At 36.2% G+C, this 27,999-nt stretch overlaps 3 protein-coding genes, 1 long non-coding RNA gene and 1 pseudogene across 4 annotated transcripts; 3 read left to right on the forward strand and 2 right to left on the reverse strand.

Moving 5' to 3' along the window:
- Positions 1 to 8,115: 8,115 nt before the first annotated feature.
- Positions 8,116 to 10,297, forward strand: LOC113698059 (cytochrome P450 71AU50-like; annotated as a pseudogene).
- A 1,647-nt stretch (positions 10,298 to 11,944) lies between these two features.
- LOC113698521 (cytochrome P450 71AU50-like) lies at positions 11,945 to 14,327 on the forward strand. The gene is made up of 2 exons (XM_027218365.2): positions 11,945 to 13,174; positions 13,556 to 14,327. The coding sequence occupies exons 1-2, from the start codon at positions 12,293 to 12,295 to the stop codon at positions 14,168 to 14,170; spliced, it is 1,497 nt and encodes a 498-aa protein (XP_027074166.1). The 5' UTR covers positions 11,945 to 12,292; the 3' UTR covers positions 14,171 to 14,327.
- Positions 14,328 to 16,837: 2,510 nt separating this feature from the next.
- LOC113698228 (cytochrome P450 71AU50-like) lies at positions 16,838 to 18,983 on the forward strand. The gene is made up of 2 exons (XM_027217969.2): positions 16,838 to 17,851; positions 18,217 to 18,983. The coding sequence occupies exons 1-2, from the start codon at positions 16,967 to 16,969 to the stop codon at positions 18,829 to 18,831; spliced, it is 1,500 nt and encodes a 499-aa protein (XP_027073770.1). The 5' UTR covers positions 16,838 to 16,966; the 3' UTR covers positions 18,832 to 18,983.
- A 6,866-nt stretch (positions 18,984 to 25,849) lies between these two features.
- Positions 25,850 to 26,514, reverse strand: LOC140010142 (uncharacterized). The gene is made up of 2 exons (XR_011817401.1): positions 26,477 to 26,514; positions 25,850 to 26,240 (listed from the first exon to the last, which is right to left on the reverse strand). It is a non-coding gene; the product is annotated as an uncharacterized lncRNA (long non-coding RNA).
- Positions 26,515 to 26,547: 33 nt separating this feature from the next.
- On the reverse strand, positions 26,548 to 27,539 carry LOC140010541 (uncharacterized). The gene is made up of 2 exons (XM_072057830.1): positions 26,626 to 27,539; positions 26,548 to 26,551 (listed from the first exon to the last, which is right to left on the reverse strand). The coding sequence occupies exons 1-2, from the start codon at positions 27,537 to 27,539 to the stop codon at positions 26,548 to 26,550; spliced, it is 918 nt and encodes a 305-aa protein (XP_071913931.1).
- Positions 27,540 to 27,999: the final 460 nt, after the last annotated feature.

Genomic DNA, 27,999 nt, shown 5'->3' on the forward strand with positions numbered 1-27,999 from the left:
TGAAAAGGTTAATCTATAATTATACTTTCAAATAATATTTTGAAAAATAATTGGTTAAAGAAAAGAGAAACATAGGAATTTATATTATGATGTTAACAATCGGAATTCAACAATTTTAATATCTAAAAGAATATTATATTTTTGAATAATATAATCACGTGTAAGTTTTTTTTTTTTTTTGATAATAATAATCACGTGTAAGGTACGTGAGCTATCATTAGTTTCTGAAAATGTTAACAAAGACGTATTAGCAAGGCATACTTAATTCAAGACTTTGCATGCACTTTTGTGTCATATTTAACGTTTTGCTGGTTGCTTCTTTTCAATTCATAGATGACACAAACATTTGCCTATTAGTCAATTTTGTTACTTTTTTCCATCTCGTTCTAAAGAAGCTGCTTCCAATAACACAATAAAAATATTACAATATACTAGTTAATAAACATTTTCCCTTGAACTTGCAAGCCAAGATATGAATTGAGTTTTCTACCTTCTCATCTAAATTTGACTTAATGGTACATCTTAGATGGTTAATTTTATTTCATTCAAGTGCGAGCTGAGTGTCGCGGCCCAAATTTAAATAAAAGGAAAAGTGTAAGAAAAATGAGTTTTTTTTTTGTTTGAGAAAATAAAGATATGGACCTTAAAAAATGTGACGGTTTGGGCTCAAAACTTAGTCTAAAAGGATTTTTAAGAAAATAGAAATTGTCACTTGGTATCGAATTTAAATGTACCAAGTCACCCAAAAATGTTTTTAACAAAATTAAAACAAAATAAAAATAAAACACTTTTCACAATTCCAAATCTTTGAAAACAATAGAAAATAAGTTCGAGAATCACGGTTGAAGCAAAGAAAGGCAAATGTTCGATTGATTCAAAGTTAAGGCACTCTTTCAACCTAGTCTAAACTAGTTGCAAGATTTAGTCAAAATTTTCCTAATTTAACCCTTAAATTTATCATGTTTGGTTGCTTCCTATATAAATGCAAACCTAAACTTAAAAGAGGATATCGAAAGGGATAAAATGTCCATTCAAGATCTAATTGGTATCAAACGTATTAATTGCATAGTCCAAATTAATCTCTTGAAAAGATCACGAATATGTAAAGATGAAATTTGAAAAAAGAAAATTAAATTATATACAAAAGTATAAGTGACCAAAGAAAATGGAATGCAACATGATGGGTACGGAGAACTAAAATTTGTGACTCGATCTTTCTTCTTATAGAGAGGAATAGGAGCATGTTAAGGCTAAAAAAAATCATACTCGTCTATTTCCCTTATTCGAAGGGTGATTCTTCTAACTTATGCAAGCAAATGAACTAACCTATTCCCTAATTACTTAAATAAAATGCAAGTCTAAATAACACGCATGTAGGGATAAGGGATTAATATAGAGGATATATCATGCAAATCGTAATAACCTAAAAATGAAAACATTCATAAAATATAATAAATGTCATATAAAGTATGAATCTATCATGTAAACGGTCTAAAGGGTTTAATATTGGACTAACCCAATTCTATAAGTTATCACTAGCATTGGACCAGAGAGAAATCGGGAGAAAAGTCACAACTAGTATTGGATTAGTGTGGTAATGTCATGTATTCATTATAAATAAATAAATAAAGCATATAAAGTATAAATAAAACAAATAAATAAATAAAACATATAGAGCACATAACACATAAAATATAATATCTAAAAACAAAAACCCTAAGAAAGCGAAAGAACGTATAAGCACACAAGTATGCAAGCAAATAAAAACCTAACAATTACATTTGAGAGTCCTAACTACAATCTAAAAGGGGAGTTTTGACAATAATAAATCTATCTATTACATTTATCTAACTAATTACATTTTTTGCAAACAATAAAAATTAGCTGTTACATTGCCTATCTAATTGCATTTCTTGACAAGAGGATACGATCTATCTATTACAATTTGGCATTTAAATGCCTTTCAAATAAACATTGAAATTAAATAATAAATAAAATCTAAGAACGGATGAAATGAGTAAATAAAAATACATAAAACATACAATCACACATAAAAAACACATAGCAGCACGTAAAAAGAGTTTAAAGAATAATAGAGGGTACCTCCTTTGAAATAATGGTTAAATGAGATAGAGTTTGCCATATTTTACTCCAAAATCAACAAAATCACTTTAAAAGAAAATGTAAACATATAGCAAATTCACCTTATTATTTTTAAAAAAATATGAATAAATATAAAAATCCCTAACATTTACAAATTAGATGCATTTAAATGAAGCATGATTAACAATTAAAAAAAGATAAACAATTGTAATTAAGAAAACAAAAACCATTAGGGACTAAATTTCAAAGTTAGAAGGTTTTCAAGATCAAAAAATATTTTAAAAAAATTAGGGGTCAAAATCAAGTAAAAATAAAGTTTAGAGACCAACATGTAATTAAATTAAGGACTTAAGTGAAATAAATTCAAAATTTAGGGTTACAATAAAATTATTTGAAAGATCAGGGGCCAAATTGCAAAATTCATTTCTGATTTGCTAAAATTGCATACAAAAACCTTGTTGGGCCATTTTAGGGTAACTGTACTGCACCACCTTGGCCCGAGAAAATTAAACCAAATTGTATCATTAAGGAAAGGGTTAATCTAACTTTATCCCCTTTAAGAATAGGTCATTTCTCACTTTACCCCACAACGTTTGTTTTTCCTCAGTTTACCCCCTTCGTCAGCAATTGCACGTTAAAAACTTCAAGATGCCGAAATTGGGTAGTGAATAGGGCTCCGTAGTTATTGCAAATTGATTTTGAGTTGGATGTATGCATTTTTCATCGGCAGTTCAAGGTAGTGCATGGTTTTCTAATTGATAATATTTTTGTTGAATTGTCACTTTCACAGTCTCTTAAGTATTTCCTTCCTCCAGCACTACCTTTCAATTTCATCAGTTGAACACTTAAAAAGTTGCTTAGCACTTTTTCCTCCTTAAAAGAGAGATTTTTTTTCTTCCGAAGATTCAGACTATCACTTTTTGAATAAACATAAAAAGTTTGATTTCAAAGAATAGCAGAGTGAATCAGCTATCTAACATACTGTAAACTTTAACTAATTCTCAGGCTAACATGACAGTTCAAAGGCTTCAGAAATACTTTGGATTATTCTAACAGACCCACGAGTACTAATCCAACAGAGCAAAGCAGAATATGAGCAAAAAAGTTACAGAGGAGGAAATTATCCATTAGGAAATCACAGATGTTTCAAACTAACCTAAGCATCAGCCAGTAAACGTGCAAGAAGCTTTCTCACAAACATAAAATTCAAAAAATTATATGCTTCTTCTTTTTCTTCCTCTGCTTCTTCTGCCAAGAAGCGCAAATTCAAATTCCACTCCAACAGTAAGGCCTACGTCCAGTACCACACCCTCGTCGCCAAGGAGGGCTCCAATGTCTCTCTCAGCGAGTACATCAATGCCGAATTCCTCCGCCCTGTGCCTCCTCCTAACCCTCTTTCTTCTGAACCCTATTTCGACCTAGGCGACATCGTTGATGCCTACTATAGGGACGGCTGGTGGACTAGTGTTGTCACCGCTCTTCTTCTTCAGCACCACGACGCCGACCGCCACTACCACCACAAGCAGCCCCAGTCTCCCTCTCTTCTGAGGTTCGTCGTCACCTTTTACAATCCATTCGACGAACTTCACTTTCCTCCTTCTCAATTGAGATTTCACCACCGATGGGTCAATTGCACCTAGGTCCGACTCGCCAAGCAGGTGCCGTTTCTATTTGTGGTGTCGTTTCATGTTCTTTAATGGAGGTTTTGAAGGTTTTGCTAGGAATACAGAAGAAGAAAGAGGCTAATAGAGGGGAGAGAAACTTGACCGACAATGACAAAAAGGAAGGAAACCTTTTGTCTTCTCGTTTCCCTTTTCTTATCCCATGTGCCGAATGGAGGGAAATTTCCTCCTCCATTGTTCCAGGGTAATTTTGGAAATTTGTTTTTATCCGTTCCATAAACCTTTGACATATGGGTATTTTGGGTTGTTCATTATTTTCTTAAAGATATTATTGTCTTTTCATTATTCTGTTAATCTCCGTTAGAGTTGACTGTTAGTATTTGGGATAAACTGAAGAAAAACAAACGTTGTGGGGTAAAGTGAGAAATGGCCCATACTTAAAGGGGATAAAGTGTGATTAACCCTTAAGGAAAATATCCCTACCCAACTTATTCTACCAAACTTAAACTTAACAAAAGTATTGGGATTGAATTTTGTAGCCCAACCATAAACTTAAGCAAAAAAATAAACATTAGCCATTTCTTAGCCCACAAACATAAATAACCTCAACTCAACTAGTTTTGCAAGATTAAATCACAACAAACAAAACAAAGAAAAATGAGAAAAACAAAAGCAGAAAGAGGATGAAGATTTCGACAGGTCAGTCCGTCGGGATCTAAAAAAATTTCGGCCATAAATCTCGTTGGAAGTTATTTTTAAGGGGATTTAAGGTCGGATTTTGATATAAACATGCTCTTCACAGTCTCATGAGTTCATTTAAATATCAAGCAAACCCATGAAACACCGCAAATCATAAGAAGAATGAGATCTAAGACTTAAACCTATGGAAACACATGTAATGGTTTAAAATCACATGCAAAACATTAAATCAACCAAGGAAGGATGCCATAGTTACCTAGGGATGATGTTGAACTCAAGTAGACATGGGAAATCGCAAGAAAACACACCCACCTTCTTGAATCGAAGCAAACTCGACCCAACTACAGAAATTCAAGTGCTGATGAACTGTCAACTTCGTGCTTGAATTCGAGGGGTCTAGAGGCATTTTTTCAGGAAATTTTCAAAATGAAAGTTGCTCCCCTACAATCGTAGATAGTGCATTAACAAAGATCTCGCTCAATAGACTTCGGATGAAGTCCAAAAACGAGACGAACAGGGCTGGTTCGTCAGCCCTGTTTTGATGTTTTTCTTCCTTTTTTTTAAGAAAAAAATCTCTTGTTTTTCTCCTTTTTCTCTCCCTTATGCTTAGCCAACTTTCCTAACCATCTCCCTCTCTCTAAAAGCTGCATTATTTTCTATTCATAAGGGACAAAACCCTAAAATCTAAGATGAATGGTTGGGATAGAAAAGAAAATGGATTTATGTGGCTGTTTTTGATCCATTTGATTGTTTTGCCAGCCGTTTCTTGGTAGGTTTTTGGATGGTTGCATCAAAAAAATTCCAGCTATTTTTTTGGGTACTGTGGTTTCGTTGTTGCAAACTTAGATGAAGAAACCTTTGTGCGCGCGTCGGATTAAGAATTTTTTTTTTTTAAACGAAGCTGGGCCAAATGGGCCTCCTCTTATTTAATATCTTCAGGCTTTTTGGTGGGTTTGGTTTGGGTTTTTGAGTGGATATTGTTCGAATTTTTTTGTATGGATTTTAGTTGAATTTTTTTTTCTTTTGGATTGGGCTAAAAATGAAGAATATTTTAAAATTCCATTTCTTCTTCCTTTTCCTACAAAATAACATAAATAAAAATGATTACTTAATCAATAATATAAAAATAAAGATACAATAAAAATTAGCAAATTTTTTTGAAAAAAATTTGGTGTCTACACTGAGAATTTAGATCAAATGGCAAAAAAAAGAAAGAAGTCAAATGGCAAGTGAAGTGGTACGAATTCCTCTCTCTTGCTAATTGAATATTAGATCTCGACTGAAATGACATCTCTAAAGCGTATGTCACACATTTATTTGATCTTGTACATTGTTAGGCCTTGAATATATCTGTCTATCTACCTGTATCTATCAATCTATTTATATCTATATGTCTATTTATAGCCATCTGTACTCCCTATAAATGTATCATGAGTATGGAAGTGCAAGTAATATAAGTAGAAATTTTTGTAGTTTGTACTACCTAAACTATTATTCATAAAAATAGTTGTAACGCATTTCAATAATGATGAAGGAATGAATATCAATCACGTTAATTAACTGCCACAAAAGTTGTTTGTAACTGAAATAATACAATGAAACAATTGAAATTCATCATTAAGAGCATGCCAAAAAAAAAAAACCCCTCAAACTGAAAGTAAAAAACTCCCTAAAACTAAAAACCAATAATTAAAGAGCAAATTACATTTTACCCCAGTGGTACAGATAATTGTCACATAACCTCCTATATTTTTAAAAACTATATATAATTCCTTCATAGTTTGAATTAAAGTGTCAAAGTGGTAGAAATGATCATTCACAACGGAACTTATGAAAATGTCAAAATTACCGTTGTTTAAAATTAAAATGATTGAAATGACCAAAATATATAAACATAATATGCATGACACTTTAACTCCATATAATTTTATATTTTACCATATAACCTTCTTATGATTTAGTGTTTTATCATATAACTCTCTTATGGTTTTTAATACATAAATCCTTCTGTGGTTAATAAATAATTTTTAACTTTATATAGGAAAATTTTTGACATTTTAGTTAATTTCGTTATGAATTGCAAATTCTGTTACTTTGATACTTTAATCCAAATTATAAGTGCCTTATATATAGTTTTGGAACATGTAAACAAACACTAAACCAAAAGAGGGTAAATGATACAAAGTGGACTAACAAATTAGTTAAAAAGCTGAGAAGGACAACTCGAACAACACCAAAGAAGGAAAAAATGGTAAACTTAACTAAATTGGAATATGGAATACAATAGACAAAATAAGATACTCCAATCCAATTTGTCTCTTTACATTCCGTCATCAATTTCCTAACAGTTCGTGCTGCTTGGAGAGCTGAAATGATGATGAGCATTCATTGGCTATGGGCAACTCTAGCCTTGGCTGGACTTTGCTATTTTCTTCAAGATTTATTCTTGATGAAGAAGAGGAGAGGGTTGCCTCCAGGTCCAAAAGGGCTTCCGATTATAGGAAGTCTGCATCTACTGAGGAAGAACCAGTGTTTTGAAAACCGGACCGGACCGGCCGGTTCGACCGGTTGGATCGCGAACCGGCCATGGCTCCGGTCCGGTTCTATGCTATAGTTGACCAGGTTAGAAAATCGGTCAAAAATCGGTTAAATCGTGAAAACCGCCGGACCGGATTGAACCGGCAGTTTTGCGGTTTTCGAAATTTTCCTCTCTTTTTTTTTTTTTTTCGTTTTGCAAAATGCAGCTATCAAGATTTGAACTCAAGACCTTTGTAATAGAAGACCAATGTAGTAACCATTGTACCATCACATCTTATTAGTTTTTTTTTTGATAACTTATTTATATAAAACAAAAACGCATATTTCTTTTTATCATTTTTTTTACAAAATCTAATCCTTTCATGGCTCTTTCTTTTTAATCTTCAACACACACACACACACACACACACACTCTCACTCTCTCCTCTTTTTTTTTTGTCACTCTCTTTTTAATCAAACCACTTTATTTTTAATTTATTGATATTTTCTTCCATCTTTGAATTTTATTTTTGTCCATTAAATTGAAAAAGGTTAAAAAAGAATTATTTTTCTTTAATCCAAATTATTTAATGCCACAACTACTCACTTTTATCTCATTTTTTATTTCTTATCAAGTTTGCATTTCTATTTTCGATTCTCTTGATTTCTTTCGAACTTCAAAATTTCTTTTTTAAATTGCAATCTCTAAATCCCAAAACGTAAATTAAAATTTAAGTTCACAAAATCTAAATTCTCATAGACATGAATTTTGTATAATTTTAAAATATTATGATATTTTTGGGTTAGATCTAAGATTTTTTTGGTAGATATAATTGAAATTGAAATGAAATTTATTTGTTTTAACTTATAATTTAAAAATTTTATTTTTAAAAAATCAAGTTATTCAAAAATAGTAAACTTTTCATCATATAATGTATTAAATTAATCCATTACATGTCTTATTTTGTGCATAAATATTTATATAAATTATTTTTTAAAAAATTCATTGAACCGAAGTTGAACCGGTCCGACTGGTTGAATCTCGACCCTTTCACGTCACTGATTCAATTAACGGTCCGGTTTTTAAAACATTGAAAAGAACCCTCATCAAGATTTGGCGAAATTGGCCAAAAAACATGGCCCTATAATGTACTTGCGTTTTGGATGTGTTCCAGCAATCGTTGTGTCATCCCCTGAAGCAGCAGAAAAGTTTCTAAAGACTTATGATCAAGTTTTTGCTAGTAGGCCTTATCACGAAGCTTCTTGGTACATGGCTTATGAGTAGAGAAACTTGACTTTCGGCCAATATGGTCCGTATTGGCGAAACATGCGTAAGCTTTGCATTTTACAGTTGCTCAGCAGCCACAAGATCAATTCATTCCGGCCAATGAGAAAAGAAGAGGTGGGAACATTGGTGAAATCACTGAAACAGGCTACTTCAGATGGTGCTGCTGTTGATCTTAGTGGCTTGACTTCATCCTTAGGTGCGAAAATGAGTTGCTTGATGATATTTGGACAGAGGTACATGGATAAGGATTTTGATGATAGGGGTTTTGGAGAGGTCATTCAGGAAGCATTGCACGTTGGATCGACGCCTAATATCTGTGATTACTTTCCCCTGCTTGGTGTGCTTGATCTTCAGGGACTTACTCGTCGATTTAAGGCTCAGGCTAACGTGTTCCATGATTTTTTTGATAAAATCATTGACGAGCATCTTGAATGCAAGGAGCAGAAGCAAACCAAGGACTTTGTGGCCATCATGATGGAAATTATTCAGTCTGGAACGTCTGAGTTCGAATTTGACCGTCGTCATGTCAAAGCTGTTTTGTTTGTAAGTGGGTTGCTCTAAATTCTCATCTGCTAAATTATTGTTCACATACATAGCTGGTAATAGCTGGTTATTTTAACCTTGTTGAATTTTGTCTTCATTGTTTCAACAAAACTTTCAGCTTGTCATAATCTCTGGACTAATAAAATTTCAAGAAATAGTTATTTGCTGAATTATTGTGCTATTGCTCTTAACTCTTCAGAACAGTAGTGCTGGTCTTACTTTCATTGGTGTTGATCATTTCTTTATTGTTGTCTGCTGATCAAGGGTTCGTTTCCATGCCTATATCAAATGATTGCAGTCTCTGTGACAATTATCTTCATTTTTCTTACTCATTCATTTATTAACCTCATCAAAACAGGATATGCTTGTAGCCTCGGTGGGCACTTCAGTGACAGCCAGTTGAATGGGGCATCTTAGAACTCCTTAGACATCCAACGGCCACGAGGAAACTCCAAAAAAAAAACTGGAAGAGAAAGTCGGGTTGGAGAGGGTTGTTGAGGAATCAGATCTTGAGGGCCTGGAGTATTTGGACATTGCAGAGGCCCTGTCCTGGGCCTAGACACGTGGCAGCCCAGGTATGGCCGAGCTGGGCCTCGACCCCAGGCCCGTGACAACTGTCCTGGGCCGTATCATCACTAGGGCTCCAGAAGGGCCAGGGGACCATCCCGCAGAGGTCGGAGGAGATCCCCCTCGACGCGGGATAAGGGCTATTCTGGGCAAGTCCCAAAACGTACGGAGGTCGGACTCTCAAGAAGGTATAAATGGTAATGCATACCACTTACACAAGGTACGCTCACTATTGGCACATTACTCCCAGTTGCTTTACTTCCCGTGAACTTCGTCTACCGGAGAACTAACTTGACCGTCGGAGTGCCCTCGGGGACGACCTCGGGGCCCCCTTTGTTAGACCACTCTCTTGTCTGTCTTGCAGGCTTGGAACCAGCTCTTCCCATCAGCACGCCGAGCTCATTAGCCCAGTTCGGTCCGGGGAAGCTCAGCGCTTCTTCAGACATGGTTGTCAAAGAATCAATGAGGCTTCATCCTGTCGGACCACTAATGCTCCCCCGCGAGTCAATTCAAGATTGCACAGTTGATGACTTCCATATTCAGAAAAAATCACGAATCATGTATACGCAATTGGCCGTGATCCAAATGTCTGGCCTGATCCGGAGGCCTTCATCCCCAAAAGATTCAAGGATAGCGTAATAGACCTTCGCGGACAGGATTTCTGACTTGTAGCATTTGGCTCAGGCAGAAGAATTTGCCCAGGTTTGCAGTTGGGGCTCACTGTTGTGCGTTTTGTGCTTGCACAGTTGGTGCATTGTTTCAATTGGGAACTTGCAGATAACATTCAGCCAATCGATTTGGATATGTCTGAGGCTTTTGGTTTAGTAACTTCAAGGGCTAAGCATTCAAAGGTAGTGCCTGCTTACCGATTGCACAAATGAATAAAGATTGTGGACTCCAATTCTAGTTCAGGAACTGTGAAAGTAGATTTTTTTAATTTTTTTTTGTTAATTCGATTATCCAGTTACATTATGGAAATGTATTCATTTGTTTGTTTTTTAATCAACAACTTTCCCAAATATTAAGTGGGATAAGATCCGGGGAAAATTAGCTAAGCCCTTTTAAAGTTTTTGATAGGTATGATTGGCTGTCGAATAACCGATTCGGGTTCACAAATTGAATTCTGTCTCGTTCAAATTCTGTTTGTATAATTCTTACTATATTTTGTATAAACTCATATAGTATTGGTGTAAAATTAGTTGTATGAGTTGATAAATTTAAATTTATATCAAAATTATACAAATTTTTTCCAAAAGTTGGAAGAATTGTATCAATTAGTTGGACAAAACTGAACTCGTGAGAGCAGTTTCCATCTAATGACATTTTAAACTTGGTGGGACAAATTCTGGGTCTTGCGATGATTCTTGTCCTTGATGCCTAACGAAGTTAGCAATGATAGAATTTTAAAATGGAACTATCATCGTGTTGGATAGAGTATTATTTGAAATTAGCAGTGATGCCTAACGAAGTTAGCAGTGATAGAATTCTTGGCCTTTGTTTGGATAGAGTATTATTTGAAATATTATTTAGAATAATTAATGTAGTAATTTTGTGATGTGATGTATGTAAAATAAAAATGTGAGTTAAAAAATGTTTTTATGATACAAACGAAATATTATTTGAAAAAATTTGATATCCAAACTATTAGAATACCACTACCACTTTATTTGTCTGAAAAAGAGGAAAAAACATGGTTGATTTCTTTATCTTTGTAATCAATAGATCAATAGAGACATATGCAATGATGTAATCCATAAAAAATGAGAGAAATGGCAAACAATGTCACATGTAACTAAATCAGCCTAGCTACGATGACAGAAATGGCAAACTAACGTGTAACTATTCCAGTCCAACTGAGTTGGCTACCAAGAAGAGACTTAAAGCTCTCATTTAATGTAGGATAAGGGATTAAATTTCTTAACTTAGCATTCTTCTCCTAATTTCTGAAAGTTTTATAAGTGGATGCATAGCCATTCATTTGGTCTGGTGGTGATTCAATCTCCTTAGGATTCTTCATTGACCATTTTAAATATGTCTGTTACCTATAATGTAGAATAGAAATTACCGTTTCGGCAAAAAAAAAAAAAAAACATAAGGACAAACTATCAGAATTGTGACAGTTGACGGGTTGCAATCAACCACAATGTCACCACTTTCTGTTCGGACGGCTAGAGTTGAAAAATCTGCAATTTATTCATACATACTCCTTATAAGGCCAATCGCAAGAATTATCAATTTTTCTCTATGACAACAGTCTGCAAAATTTGAAAAAATGAAAAAAAAAAAAAAATTTACGGCAAGGTTTTGGACCATTTTCAATGTATGATCACAATGGAATGTAGCACAATAAAATATCATATAAGTGGTCTGGTCTTGGAATTGAGTCACCAGACTACTTGACAAATTTGTGAATTGAATTGAAGTGGTGTAAATTCTACTATAATAAATAGCGGTTCAAATTGAACAGCATCAAGTTTCAAGAATTTCGTTTTATTCTTATTTTTTTATATTTGTGAAAAAAGATTTGCACGACCCAATTGACCATATCACCGAAATCAGTTCAATGTCACTTCCCTTGAACGCGTGGGGTTGACATCAACACATCTTGCCCAAAAAATATCTGCAAAAGCACCAGAGAAGGCGGCTGTATCTGGTATGGAGATTGATATTTGATACCCTTTACCTCAGGGAGTGTATATAAGAAAATCCTATATTAAGCGACGCACGATTAGCAATAGAGATAAGTTAAAAGATAGTTTAGCTCGTTGACTTTAGAGATTTCATAGTCTTGTCTATCTGCTTAGAAATGTTGTAATTTCCATTCACAACCGTCAGATTATCACCCTTTACACATAGCTATCCAATACTACTACTAGACATAAATAACTGCTGTGAGGCCTATTCTTAGATCAGAAAAAGAAGCACTAGAATACCATTAAGCAAACTGAGAAAGATGATGAGCATTCATTGGCTATCGACAGCTCTAGCCTTGGCTGCAGTCTGGTTTTTCCTTCAAGACCTGTTCTTGATGAAGAAGAAAAAGAGATTTCCTCCAGGTCCAAAAGGGCTTCCTGTTATAGGAAATCTGCATCTGTTAGGCAAGAATCCTCACCATGATTTGGCAAAACTAGCCAAAAAGCATGGCCCTTTAATGTACATGCGATTCGGTTATGTCCCAGCAATTATTGTCTCATCCCCTGAAGCAGCTGAAAAGTTTCTCAAGACTTACGATCAGGTTTTTGCTAGTAGGCCTTATCATGAAGCTTCTTGGTACGTTAGTTATGAGCAGAGGAACTTGACGTTCGGCCAATATGGACCGTATTGGCGAAACATGCGTAAGCTTTGCATTCTGCAGCTGCTCAGTAGCCACAAAATCAATTCATTTCTGCCGATGAGAAGAGAAGAGGTTGGAACATTGGTTAAATCACTCAAACAGGCTGCCTCAGATGGTGCTGCTGTTGACCTTAGTGCAGCAATTTCTTCCTTGGGTGCAAATATGAGTTGCTTGATGATATTTGGGAAGAAATATATGGACAAGGATTTTGATGATAGGGGGTTTAGAGATGTTATTCAAGAAGGACTTCATGTTGCGGCCATGCCAAACCTCGGTGACTACTTTCCTCTACTTGGTCTGCTTGACCTTCAGCGACTTACACGCCGGTTTAAGGATCTTGCCAAGGTGTTTGATAAATTTTTTGAGAAAATCATTGATGAGCATCTACATTCTCAGGAGCACAAGCAAACCAAGGACTTTGTAGACATCATGATGGGAATTATGCAATCTGGAGAAGCTGAGTTTGAGTTCGACCGTAGTCATGTCAAAGCCATCTTGTTGGTCTGTTTTATACCGTTTCTGGTTTGCTGGATTCTTGTTCATATACGTTGCTGACAGCACCAGATTTTTGTATTGCTTGTTGAATTTGTTATTAACTTTTTCAACAAAATTTTCGGTTAGTTATAACTTCTGGACTAAACAAATTCAAATAACTAAACTTTGCACCTTAAAACTTGATCTGGAATTCTGTGTTCTTACTTTCTTCAAAATAATACCAGCGTTCTTTTCTGAGGTTCTCCTTTGTTTGTCTGTTGAGAAAGGGATTGTTTCATAGCTAAATCAAATAATTGCAATCCTTGCAACAAATGAAGACAAATTTGACGCCTATTTTGATCTTGACATTGTGCCTAACTCTGCCAATTCCTTACCTCAACTACACAGGATTTGCTTGTAGCCTCAATGGACACCTCAGTCACGGCAGTTGAATGGGCGATCTCAGAACTCCTCAGGCATCCTGAGGCAATGAGGAAACTCCAGAAAGAATTGGAAGAAAAAGTCGGATTGGAGAGGATTGTAGAGGAATCAGACATTGAAGGCCTAGAATATTTGGACATGGTTATCAAAGAATCCATGAGGCTCCATCCTGTGGCCCCACTGTTGCTCCCCCACGAGTCAATGGAAGATTGCACAGTTGATAACTTCCACATTCAGAAGAAGTCGCGGATCATCATAAACATATACACAATCGGACGCGATCCAAATGTCTGGCCTGATCCTGAGACCTTCAACCCTGAAAGATTCAAGGATAGCAATATAGACCTTCGGGGCCAAGATTTTCGGCTCATACCATTTGGCTCAGGCAGAAGAAGTTGCCCTGGTTTGCAGTTGGGGCTCCTCCTTGTTCGTTTTGTGCTGGCACAGTTGGTGCATTGCTTCAATTGGGAACTTGCAGATAACATTCAGCCAACTGATCTGGATATGTCTGAGGCTTTTGGCTTAGTAACCTCAAGAGCAAAGCATTTAAAGGTTGTGCCTACTTGCCGATTACAAGAATGAGTAAAGAGGGTGGACTCAACTTTTATTTATCTCTGTCTAGGTCTATACTCTCTTTAGAAGCATCACCAATTTTATTTGATTAAGTGTAAGCAAAATTTGACATACATTGGATTGGATTTGAATAGTAATGATATAATCAACGCTAAATTCTATATAATCCCTTTGTAGTTTTGTATAATGCCAGATGATCCCCCTAAGGTTTCAAAATAACCACATAATTCTCTTGGGGGTTTATGTAAAGTGGAAAGTAAATGGAATGCATAATTAGTTATTGCAATTAGACCGCACTGCTTTAAAAGTGTGTGTGATGAAATCTTAATATCCACTTAAACCCCTACGGTTTGCATAAATATCCATTTTATTGTCCTATGAATTTTGCATTTATCCACATGATCCCTTTATGATTTTGTATAAGGTGGTTAAATCGTCATTTGATTGAGCATTTAAGTAATGACACAACTGGTATTTCAACTAATGATGTTACATAAGTTATTTTTTTTTTTTCTAAGTTTCCAGTTTACATGAAACTATATAGGATAAAGTGGATATTTTGAAACGTTAAGAAATTATGTGGCAATAGATGAAACCACATGGGAACTAATAGTAATTTGCGCTACAATCAATCAATCAATATCAATCATGTTAACCATTAAAAAAATGAAGGCTTCAATATACTTATAATTGAACTAGCGCTATGGAACATTTATAACCCATCATTAATAGAAAAAAAAAATAAACTGAAAGAAAAGTCACTATACAAAAATCATAAAATGACATAAAGGAGAATAACAAGTTAATCACAAAGTTGAAAAATTCAAATCAAATGACATAGAAAAGAAAATATTTAGGTCACTCAAATCCCATGGAAAGACAAAAACGTTTGATGCAGATACCAAAACAATATAGTATAAAAAGAAAAGGTGCTCTCAATAGTGAATATAAGCTAAATTTTCCATTCAATCGTCAATTCTACTTTAAACATTGTATTGATATATAAGTGCAGTACTATCAGCATTTGATGTTTTAGAGTTAAAGTGACAAAATATCTAAACAGTTCAGGAAAGAAAAGTAATGAAAACGTTGATCTATGATTGTACTTTTAAATAATGTTTTGAAAAATAATTGGTTAAAGAAAATAAAAACATAGAAATTTATATTATGATGTTAACAATCAGAATTCCACAATTTTAATATCTAAAGCAATATTATATTTTTGAATAATACAATCACGTGTAAGTTTTGTACGTGAATTATCACTAGTTTCTGAAAATGTTAACAACGATGCATACTTGATTCAAGACTCTGCATGCACTTTTGTGTCCTCTCTAACGTTTTGCTGGTTGCTTCTTTTCAATTCATAGATGACACAAACATTTGCCAATTCGTCAATTTTGGAGCTTGTTTCCATCTCGTTCTAAAGAAGCTGCTTCCTTTAACACAACAAAAATGTTACAAAACACTAGTTAATAAGCCCTTTTCCTTGAACTTGCAAACCAGTATGAATTGAGCTTTCCTACCTTCTCATCTAAATTTGACTTAAAGATACATCTCAGATGGTTAATTTTATTTCACTCGCTGAGAATTCAGATCAAGTGGCAAAACCAAACAAAGAAGTCAATGGCAAGTGAAGGGGCATGAATTCCTCTCTCTTGCTAATTGAATATTAGATCTTGACTGAAACGACATCTCTGAAAGCGCATGTCACGCATTTATTTGATCTTGTACATTGTTTGGCCTTGAATATATCCATCCGTCAATCTATTTATATCTATCTGTCTATTTATATACATCTGTACTCCCTATAAATGCATCTTGTACTACCTAAACTATCATCTCTAAAAATAGTTGTAATGCGTTTCAATAATGACGAAGGAATGAATATCAATCATGTCAATTAACTATCACAAAAGTTGTTTGTAACTGAAATAATACAATGAAACAATTAAAGTTCATCATTAAGAGCATGCCATAAAAAATCCCTAAAACTGAAAGTCAAAAACTCCCTAAAACTAAAAACCAATAATTAAAGAGCAAATTACATTTTACCCCTAGTGATATAGATAATTTGTACATAATCCCTTATAGTTTTAAAAATTATATATAATTCCCTTATAGTTGGGGTTAAAGTGTCAAAGTGACAGAAATAATCATCCGTAACGAAACCTATGAAAGTATCGAAATTACCCTTGTTTAAAATTAAAATGATTGAAATAACCAAAACATGTAAATATAATATGCATGACACTCTAACCCCGTATGGTTTTATATTTTAACATATAACCTCCTTATGATTTAGCGTTTTATCATATAACCCCCTTATGGTTCTCGATACATATATATAACCCCCCTGTGGTAAATAAATAATTTTCAACTTTATATACGGGTATTTTTAATATTTTAGTTAGCTCCATTATGAATTATAAATTCCATTATTTTGACACTTTAATTCAAACTGTGAGAAGATTATATATAGTTTTTGAAAAATCATAAGAGGGTTACGTAAACAAACACTAAACCACAAGTGGCGTAAATGATACAAAGTGGACAAACAAATTAGTTAAAAAGCTGAAAAGGACAACTCATAAAAACCAATAATTAAATGATACAAAGTGGACAAACAAATTAGTTAAAAAGCTGAAAAGGATAACTCAAACAAGACGAAAGAAGGAAAAAATGGTAAACTTAACTAAATTGGAATTAGGAAGACAATAGACAAAATAAGATACTCCAATCCAATTTGTCTCTTTGCATTCTGTCATCAATTTCCTAACAGTTTGTACTGCTTGGAGAGCTGAAATGATGATGAGCATTCATTGGCTATGGGCATCCCTAGCCTTGGCCGCACTTGGCTATTTTCTTCAAGATTTATTCTTGATGAAGAAGAGAAGAGGGTTGCCTCCAGGTCCAAAAGGGCTTCCGGTTATAGGAAGTCTGCATCTACTAGGGAAGAACCCTCATCAAGATTTGGCGAAATTGGCCAAAAAACATGGCCCCATAATGTACATGCGTTTTGGTTATGTCCCAGCGATCATTGTCTCATCTCCTGAAGCAGCTGAAAAGTTTCTCAAGACTTACGATCAAGTTTTTGCCGGTAGACCTTATCATGAAGCATCTTGGTACATCGCGTATGAGCAGAGAAACTTGACTTTCGGTCAATATGGTCCGTATTGGCGAAACATGCGTAAGCTTTGTATTTTACAGTTGCTCAGCAGCCACAAGATCAATTCGTTCTGGCCAATGAGAAGACAAGAGGTTGGAACATTGGTGAAATCACTGAAACAGGCTGCTTCAGATGGTGCTGCTGTTGATCTTAGTGCCTTGATTTCATCCTTAGGCGCGAATATGAGTTGCTTGATGATATTTGGACAGAAGTACATGGATAAGGATTTTGATAATAGGGGTTTTGGAGAGGTCATTCAGGAAGCATTGCATGTTGGATCGACGCCTAATATCGGTGATTACTTTCCCCTGCTTGGCGTGCTTGATCTTCAGGGACTTACTCGTCGATTTAAGGCCCTGGCTAAGGTGTTCCATGATTTTTTTGATAAAATCATTGACGACCATCTTGAATGCAAGGAGCAGAAACAAACCAAGGACTTTGTGGACATCATGATGGAAATTATTCAGTCCGGAACGTCTGCGTTCGAATTTGACCGTCGTCATGTCAAAGCTGTTTTGTTCGTAAGTGTGGTTGCTCTAAATTGAATTATTGTTCACATACATAGCTGGTTATTTTAACCTTGTTGAATTTTGTCTTTATTGTTTCTACAAAACTTTCAGCTTGTTATAATCTATGGACTAATAAAATTTGAAGTAATAGTTATTTGCTGAGTTATTGTGCTATTGCTCTTACTCTTCAGAACAGTAGTGTTGGTCTTACTTAGTTACTTTTATGGGTGCTGATCATTTCTTTGTTGCTGTCTGCTGACAAAGGGTTTGTTTCCATACCCATATCAAATGATTGCAGTCCCTGTGGCAAAAGAAGCAAAAGTTGACAATTATCTTCACTTTCCTTGCTCATTCATTTATTTACCTCAACAAAACAGGATATGCTTGTAGCCTCGATGGGCACTTCAGTGACAGCAGTTGAATGGGCCATTTTAGAACTCCTTAGACATCCAGCGGCCATGAGGAAACTTCAGAAAGAACTGGAAGAGAAAGTCGGATTGGAGAGGATTGTTGAGGAATCGGATCTTGAGGGCCTGGAGTATTTGGACATGGTTGTCAAAGAATCAATGAGGCTTCATCCTGTCGGACCACTAATGCTCCCCCATGAGTCAATTCAAGATTGCACAGTTGACGACTTCCATATTCAGAAAAAATCGCGGATCATCATAAACATATACGCAATTGGCCGTGATCCAAATGTCTGGCCTGATCCAGAGGCCTTCATCCCTGAAAGATTCAAGGATAGCGATATAGACCTTCGCGGACAAGATTTCCGACTCATACCATTTGGCTCAGGCAGAAGAATTTGCCCAGGTTTGCAGTTGGGGCTCACTGTTGTGCGTTTTGTGCTAGCACAGCTGGTGCATTGTTTCAGTTGGGAACTTGCAGATAACATTCAGCCAACTGACTTGGATATGTCTGAGGCTTTTGGTTTAGTAAATTCAAGGGCTAAGCATTTAAAAGTGGTGCCCATTTACCGATTGCACAAATAAATAAAGATTGTGGACTCCATCTCGTTCTGAAGAAGCAGCTTCTTCCTCGAGCATTAGACAGTACAGAAGTTTCGGAATTCTTATATATCTTGATGTTGCATTTGTCAATTGTTACATTTTCCTTGCTAATTTCATAGTGAAAACATTGTTAAGTGGATTTGTTTTTATTTTTTGCTTTTGTAGTTAAGTAGATTTTTTTTTCTTTGTTAATTGGATTATCCAGTTACATTATGGAAAGGTATTCATTTGTTTGATTTTTATCAACAACGTTCCAAAATATTATATTAAGTGGGATAAGATCTGGGGAAATTTAGCTAAGCCATTTTAAAGTTTTTGATAAGTATGATTGGCTGCCGAATAACCGATTCGGATTCACAGATTGAATTCTGTCCAGTTCAAACCCTGTTTGTATAATTCTTACTATATTTTGTATAAATTCATATAGCATTGGTGTAAAATAAGTTATATGAGTTGATAAATTTAAATCTATGTCAAAATCATATAAATTTACACCAAAAGTTGTAAGAATTGTATCAACTAATTGAACAAAACTCAACTTGGGAGAGCAGTTTCCATCTAATGACATTTTAAACTGGGTGGGACAAATTCTTGGTCTTGCGATGCCCAACGAAGTTAGCCGTATTGATGTCTTGATAGAATTTTAAAATGGAACTATCATCATGTGCATTATGAGCTGTTGTAAATTACTGAAAGGCCTTAGTTTCATATTTTCTCTTTCTCATGTGGTGGCTATTTTGTTTTCAAGGATTTTTCAATGTGCCTGTCATATTCAAATAATTTCTGTCCTTGCTCAGATCAATTGTATTTGCTTTTTGGGATAATTTCAGAAACCTCCCCTGAGGTTTCTGACAATTTCACTGACCTCCCCTGAGGTTTCCACAATTACACTAACCTCCCTTGAGGTTTCTGATTTTGTAACAAAATCAGCCCATGACTACAAAAGTAAACATAAAAAAGTGTTTTCAGGAAAGAGAGGAAATTTTGTTCCCATAAATGCCCTTAAGGTAGGTATATAAGTTATATTAGTGAATTAATGAAAACTAATAAAAATCAGAAATAAATAAGAAAAAGTGAGGGGCTGTTAGTGAAATAAGAAATATAAGTGGCATTAACACCAGAAATCTGATCCAGATTCTCTTGCTTCCATTTGACATAGTCTATGCGGCTGAATTTGGTGAATTCTGAATGGCCCGCTAATGATAATCTTTTGGCGACCAGGAAACTTGAACCTGGCATTGCTCAAAGCTGAGATGAGCATGGTGGCTGTTAGCATCCTTGCAGCATGCAAAGAGACTCCCTGACCAATAGCAACACGAGCACATGTTCCTTATGGCTTCCCAAAAGCACCTCTCATACCATATTGAAGCATATCAGCTCCAGCAAATTGAAAACATCTTGTTAATATGCAGGACATGGAAAGGATGAACTCTAACCCTCAAATAGAATGCGTCCTTCCTAGCATACTTAGTCACGTACTTGTTGCAAGCAATACAAACAGTCTCAAGTGCTTCACAGGAGACATTCTCCTTTTCCCAACTAACCAAGTGGACATAGAATGGGAACTCATCAACTCCCTTCTTCTTCATGCCAACATCATAGATCTTGATCTTTGGATCTGGAACACCACGGCAGTAACTTGACTTTGGATAGGATTTGTTTTTTATTTTCAACATATTCTGAACCAGCATTAAGAAGTGCAGAAACTAAGAAGTGAATTGAACAAGTTCATGAGCAGTGCAGAAACTAAGTTATTTGTCACAGGCTGAAGTTGCAACATTCAGATCCATTAAATGAAACAAGAACTAAAACAGTCATTTATAAAACCTTAACAGTAATAAGGTGCAAACCAAAACTGCAATCCAAGAGTAATATCATTACAAATTTCATAACCATACATTAAATAAATAGAAATGCAATCCAATACTATCCAAAACACCATCTGCCTTAAAGCAATTCAGGCAAAGGGTGAGGATTGCAAAACCATTGTTTAGTTATAGTTATAGTTTCACAAAACACCGTATACAAAAGCATGAGTAAGCAGTATATTAATGAACTATACTTCACAAAGCACCACTAAGCACAAAAGAAGAGAAATGTAAGCATAACAGTAGCAATTAGAAATGCAGGCTAAAACTACTGCTGGTGCTAATATTGGCAGAGTTCAGAGTTGCAGCTGCATTCATGCTAACAGATGTAGTAGCTTGAGCATCACCAAGGGCTTGAACAGGAGTTGTTGACAGATGATTAGTTGGTTGAGCAAGTTCTGGTGCAACTCTTCTGCGAGAACCTGTTGCAGCATTTGTCGAAGTAGCATTTGAAGGCCTTCCTCTCTGCAGTTGTTCAAAATAGAAGAGTTTGTGCCTTATTGAATATATATGTAGTAGCACTAGATTGGATTTCATAATAAAAGAGCCCGTACCTTTCTTTTAGAGGCAATTGTACCTGTTTGTACATTAACTTGAACATTTATGGCAGCATTTCCAGTAGAAGGATTTGAATTGCTACCTATACTTGAATGCACAACAGGCACATTCCCATGTGCATGATCCTGTCATAATAAATTTACATGTTAATGTAATATGATTAGGTAACACTAAGGACTAATTGCGTAATTGAAAGATGATTTATACCCAGAGAACAGATCATTTCAGTCCTAAATTTGCAATTCCTCTGCCTGGTTTCCCTCTTCTAGTTGGCATCTGTCATGAAGTAAACAACATAAGCAGTTGATGAGTCAAGCAAGAACATTTAATTTGTACAAATATGTGTATGATGATACCTGTTGAGCATGAGTATTAGCCGGATTCTTTCTTTGCATAGGAGCTCTTTGACATGTTCTCATGTTGTGACCAAACTGACCACAATTTCCACACTTTAAAGTACTAGACCTTTTTGGTTGAGATGAAGGCCCTTCATCAGGTTCTCTTCTTCTGTTAACTCTAGGTCTACCAGGAACTCTTCTCAAAGGAGGGGGCAATACAACCTTAGGGATAATTTCATGCATAGGAGGCCACATCTTTTCATGAGGTATAGGATGAATCATAGAAGCATATGCCTTCAGGTAAATGTCTTTGGAGAACCAATGATCACAGTAATCTTCCAACTTTTCCCTTTTGTAGATGATGCCAAGTGCAACATGTTTGCAAGGAAGTCCAACTAATTGGAAGGCACCACCACAGTCACAGGTCCTTTGGTTTAAATTGACTACGAACGATCTGTCCATATCACCAACCTCAAATGTATTATCACTTGCCATAGTCAGGGTACAATGCCTTGATGCTTGAGCAATTTTTTTGAGCTTTTCAGCAAATTTTGGGGTGATTCTGTTAGTTAATGTGCATCCCTTTTGGTATCTCTTATGCATTTTCTTCATGAACTTTCTTCTCAAACCTTCAACAAGGGTAAGTATGGGTTTGCCTCTGAGGTCACCAACCCATGAATTAAATGATTCAGTGAAATTATTTGTGACATGGTCACATTTAATTTCTTTTAGAAATGCATATCTACACCAGGCTTTCTTGGGAATTTTGTCCAAATATTTCCAAGCCTGTATGTTGATGTCTTTAATGGTTGACATTGCTTCATTGTGGCTTTTGTGATCAAAACTCTTTGCTGTCTTCCAAAAGAAACAATTAAGCAGCATGCCTGGAAATTGCTGCTTGAAGTTGCTGCAAATGTGCCTGCAACAATATCTGCCACTAGCATTTGGAAATATCTCCTCATAAGCAAGGTTGAGCCCATAAAACAGCATAATTCATGAGTCAAAAAAGCTATTTCAGATCCTTTAACAAGTCCAAGCAAAGAGTAGGTTGTTCTGAGCAGTACCTTTTGCCTATTACTCATAAAGGTTAAAGGTAAGTGGCTGTTGAATGGTCCAAAAAACTCCTCAAAAAAGTGAAAGAACCAGCCCCATGTTTCCTTGTTTTCACATTCGGCTACAGCAAATGCAATTGGAAATATACTATCATTGCCATCTAAGGCCACTGCTGTGAGCAAAACACCACCAAAGGGACCCTTCAAGTGACAGCCATCAAAGCCAATGAATGGCCTGCAACCTTCAAGAAAACCAGTTTTCTATGCTCTAAAACTAACAAATATTCTTAAAAATCTGGGCTATACAAGGAGATTTGGCCTATCATAATGTATTTTGCAAATGCTTTGTGGATTATATTGTCTTAGAAGTACAGCATACTTTGGTAATTTGCTATAAGAATCAATGAAATTTCCTTGTGTGAATTTCAGAGGAAGAGAATAAATTCCCCATATTTTTATTCATCAATCGTAAGGGTATATATACAGGTATAGACATCCTATACTAGGAAGATATCCTATTACAATAAATCAGTCCTCTAATTCCTATAATTTAGGCTACAAACTAGCCTACATTTGTTAGCTATCTAATCCCTACAAATCAGCCTATATCAATCTGTGACAGCTATCTAATCCCTACAAATCAGCCTGCATATAATCTGTAACATCTAATCCCTACAAATCATCCTGCATATAATCTGTAACACTCCCCCTCAAGTTGGAGCATAGATATTAATCATGCCCAGCTTGTTACATAGATAATCAATCCGGACCCCGTTAAGAGCTTTTGTGAATATATCACCTAATTGTTCTCCAGTCTTCACATAACCTGTAGTGATCAAACCTTGTTGGATCTTTTCACGAACGAAATGACAATCAATCTCAATGTGTTTCGTTCGTTCATGAAAGACTGGATTGGAAGCAATGTGAAGTGCAGCTTGATTATCACACCATAGCTTGGCAGGTACTGAGACCTTAATTCCTACTTCACTAAGGAGCTGATATACCCATATGACTTCACACACAGACTTGGCCATAGCTCTATATTCAGCTTCCGCACTGGATCGTGAGACGACATTCTGTTTCTTACTCTTCCATGAGACCAAATTTCCCCCAACAAAAACACAATATCCTGAAGTAGATCTCCTATCTTCCTTACACCCTGCCCAATCTGAATCTGAAAAACATTCAATCCTAGTATGACCATGATTGCCATATAGGATTCCACGTCCAGGAGCACATTTTAAATAGTGCAAAACTTGTTCGACTGCTTTCCAATGGTCAACAGTTGGTGAGGACATATATTGGCTTAACACACTCACTGAATAAGCAATATCAGGACGTGTCACAGTGAGATAATTCAACTTTCCGATTAGTCTTCTGTACCTCTCAGGATCTGCACACAATTCACCTTCTTTGGTTAATTGTAAATTAGGAACCATTGGGGTACTACATGGTTTAACACCCAACTTTCCCGACTCCGACAGTAAGTCAAGTACATACTTTCTCTGTGATAGAAAGATTCCCTTCTTACTCCTGCTAACTTCAACTCCCAAGAAATACTTTAACATCCCCAAGTCTTTGGTATAGAACTGAGTATGAAGAAAGGACTATAGAGACGAAATTCCGCTAGAGTCGCTACCTGTGATTACAATATCATCCACATATACAACTAACAGAATAATACCTCCATTAGAGTGTCTATAGAAAATAGAATGATCTGACTTGCTTTTCTGCATCCCAAATTTCTCAATAGCTTGGCTAAATTTTCCAAACCAAGCCCGAGAACTCTGTTTCAAGCCATATAGAGATTTTTGCAGACGACAGACTTTCCCTTTCCCATACCCCCCTTGAGCAACAAAACCAGGTGGTTGCTCCATATATACCTCATCCTGAAGATCACCATGAAGAAAGGCATTCTTGATGTCTAACTGATGCAGAGGCCAGTCATAAGCTGCAGCAAGGGAGATAAACAACCTGACCGAAGCAAGTTTAGCAACAGGAGAAAAAGTATCATGATAATCCACCCCATAAATTTGAGCATATCCTTTAGCAACAAGTCGAGCTTTCAATCGAGAAATGGAGCCATCAGAATTCATTTTGACAGTAAACACCCATTTACATCCAATGGCTTGTTTACCTGCAGGTAAGGTAACCAAAGTCCATGTACCATTGACATCTAGAGCATTCATTTCCTCAATCATAGCAGTCCGCCATCCGGGATGAGCTAATGCCTCTCGAACAGTCTTAGGTACAGAAACAGTGTCTAGGGATGTAAGAAAAGCACAAGAAGAGGAAGACAAATGATGGTAGGAAACAACTGAAAAGATTGGATAAGTACATGCACGTTTACCTTTTCTGTGAGCAATAGGGAGATCAAGATCATCGTTGGCAGCCGGATCTGATGACAAAGAGACTGGTTCATCAGGACATGATTCTGGAGACTCAAGGACCAAGTCAGAACTGGGCTGATGTGCCCGACGTGAGTAGGTATATTTGATGGGAGGCTTAACCGGTGTAGAAGGAGGCGGACCCGAATTTGGTATGACACTATAGATTAACAAATCATCATCCTCCCCTGGACTCACAGAACTTGAAGAGCCTGAAGATGAAGATAAAGGTGTTTGTTCCAAAAAAGTAACATCAGCAGACACAAGATACTTACCAAGACTAGGACAATAACAACGATACCCTTTTTGCATGCGAGAATAACCCAGAAACATACACTTTAAGGACTTAGGATCAAGTTTTGTAACTTGAGGACGAACATCCCGAACAAAACAAGTACAACCGAATATCTTTGGTTCTATAAGAAACAACTGTTTATTTGGAAATAGAGTGTGGAAAGGAGTATTACCAGACAAAACAGAGGAAGGCATACGATTGATTAGAAAACAAGCAGTAGATAGAGCATCAGCCCAGAAACATTTAGGAACCTTCATTTGAAATAACAAAGCTCGAGCAGTTTCAAGAAGGTGTCTATTCTTTCTCTCGGCAACCCCATTTTGAGAAGGGGTGTCAACACAAGAGGTCTGATGAAGAATACCCTGCTCAAGCATGTATTTCTGAAAACTGCTTGAAACATATTCTTTTGCATTATCACTTCGTAAAATTTGTACAGGTTTACCAAATTGGGTTCGAATTTCAGCACAAAAGGAAGAAAAGTGAAAAAATAGTTCTGAGCGACTTTGCATCAAATAAAGCCATGTCATTCTAGAATAATCATCCACAAAGGTAACAAAATATCTGAAACCAGTTTTAGAGGTAACTGGACAAGAACCCCAAACATCAGAATGTACTAACTCGAAGGGAGCAGTAGCTCGCTTATTGATTCTAGGACTAGAACTAAGACGATGATGTTTAGCAAACTGACAAGACTCACAATCTAATGAAGTAATGTTTGAAAACTGAGGACAAAGTTTCTTCAACATAGAAAGCGAAGGATGACCCAATCGACAATGTGCTTCAAAAGGAGAGATTGTTCCAGCACAAGCTATAGACCCTGGTTTCGGTGTATCAAGAATGTAGAGACCGTCAGACTCATGTCCCTCACCAATAATCTTCTTCGTCATGAGATCCTGAAATGAACAATAACCAGGAAAAAATGAGACACAACAATTAAGAGCACGAGTAAGTTTGCTGACAGAAATCAGATTAAAAGATAGTTGTGGTAGACTCAGAACAGATGATAAATGGAGAGATGATGTGGGCTTAGTGGTTCCAGACCCAATAACACTGGATGTTGAACCATCGGCTAAAGTAACAGGAGTGATAGATTTATGTGGCTGAAAGTTAGAAAGTAAACTAGGATTACCTGTCATGTGATCAGTAGCACCAGAATCAATGACCCATGTTGGAGAAGAGGAAACAAGACATGCATTGGGTTTACCTGTCTCGACAGGAGCAGTAACATGACCGGATGACTGTTTCACTGTTTCTTGAAACTGAGTCAATCTAGCATACTCATCCGCATATATTGTAACATGCTTGTCAGAGGTCGCACAACTAGATGCAATATGGGCAGAGTGAGCCTTCTTATACTGCAGCTTCCGACAGTCTCGCTTGATATGACCTGGTTTATGACAGTAGAGACATACAATTTCTCCTTGCTCCTGTCCATGATTGCCAGTATTCTTATCAGAGTGGTTGGGCCCCGACCCCATGCTCCTACTGTTGCCATTACTCTTGTAGTGTTGTCTTCCTGAATCAGCTGTGGTAGTTCGACTAAGAAGAACACTGTTAGGCTGAGTAGATAGAACAGGTAACGTATTCTCTGTACGGAGAACCCTTCGAAAAGCATCTTCTAAACTGGAAATTTCTGAACCGGAAAGAATTTGAGATTTAGCAGTCTTAAATTCAGACGGAAGACCGGCTGGAAAACTCATAACCGCCATCTTCTCTCGCTGATTTCGTTGTTCCTCCACATCACAACTGAAGAGAAGCAGCATATTGAGCTCTTCATATGTTTTCTTGAAGTCCATAAAATAACTGGTGAGAGACTTGTCTCCTTTATCTGCCCTGTAAAAATCCTTGCAAACATCATAGATACGAGAGAAATTTCCTTTTCCAGAATATAAGAACTGTAAATAGTTCATTAATTGTTTTACTATCTTACAATGAGTAACCAGACCAACCACCTCACTATCAATAGAATTACGGATCTGTATATACAAGCGAGCATCCTCTCTCATCCAAGACAATTTAGAGTCATCCGTAGGTAGATCATCAGTCAGATGGCCATCCATAGAAATACTGAGCAGATATAATTCAATAGTATTGTTCCAATCAAGAAAATTAATTCCATTTAACTTATGTTCCGTGATTTTTGAAACCAGCGGAACTATATCAGAAACAACTCCAGGCTTTTTGTCAGACATAATTGCTAAGAAAATTCAACAAGATAACAGATTACCCACAAGAAAAACCTGTTGTAGCCAAGTCCCACACCTAGATCGATGTTGACCCACAAACAGGTATGCAAATAGCGTCGAGAGACAGAAGAGAGGTGCTGGGTTCTGACCAATTGGTACTACGTACCTCCCTGAGTTGGCGGTGTCTATAAAGGAACCTCTAAAGCCTGTACCTTGAATATGGCAGCAGCTTCCCTCACACCCAACAACCCAGGAAAAAAATTTATGAACAAACCTTGCTCTGATACCATGTGAATTTCAGAGGAAGAGAATAAATTCCCCATATTTTTATTCATCAATCGTGAGGGTATATATACAGGTATAGACATCCTATACTAGGAAGATATCCTATTACAATAAATCAGTCCTCTAATTCCTATAATTTAGGCTACAAACTAGCCTACATTTGTTAGCTATCTAATCCCTA

This window comes from Coffea arabica, chromosome 7c (genome assembly GCF_036785885.1).
Source record: "Coffea arabica cultivar ET-39 chromosome 7c, Coffea Arabica ET-39 HiFi, whole genome shotgun sequence".
NCBI lineage: Eukaryota > Viridiplantae > Streptophyta > Magnoliopsida > Gentianales > Rubiaceae > Coffea > Coffea arabica.

What these genes read in the sequence shown, in the direction of transcription:
- LOC140010541 (XM_072057830.1), bottom strand. Translation starts at nt 27,539, where the DNA reads ATGTCTGACAAAAAGCCTGGAGTTGTTTCTGATATAGTTCCGCTGGTT.
- LOC113698521 (XM_027218365.2), top strand. Translation starts at nt 12,293, where the DNA reads ATGATGAGCATTCATTGGCTATCGACAGCTCTAGCCTTGGCTGCAGTC. An exon ending in ATGTCAAAGCCATCTTGTTG is followed by an intron (nt 13,175 to 13,555) that starts GTCTGTTTTATA and finishes TCAACTACACAG; the next exon opens with GATTTGCTTGTAGCCTCAAT.
- LOC113698228 (XM_027217969.2), top strand. Translation starts at nt 16,967, where the DNA reads ATGATGATGAGCATTCATTGGCTATGGGCATCCCTAGCCTTGGCCGCA. An exon ending in ATGTCAAAGCTGTTTTGTTC is followed by an intron (nt 17,852 to 18,216) that starts GTAAGTGTGGTT and finishes TCAACAAAACAG; the next exon opens with GATATGCTTGTAGCCTCGAT.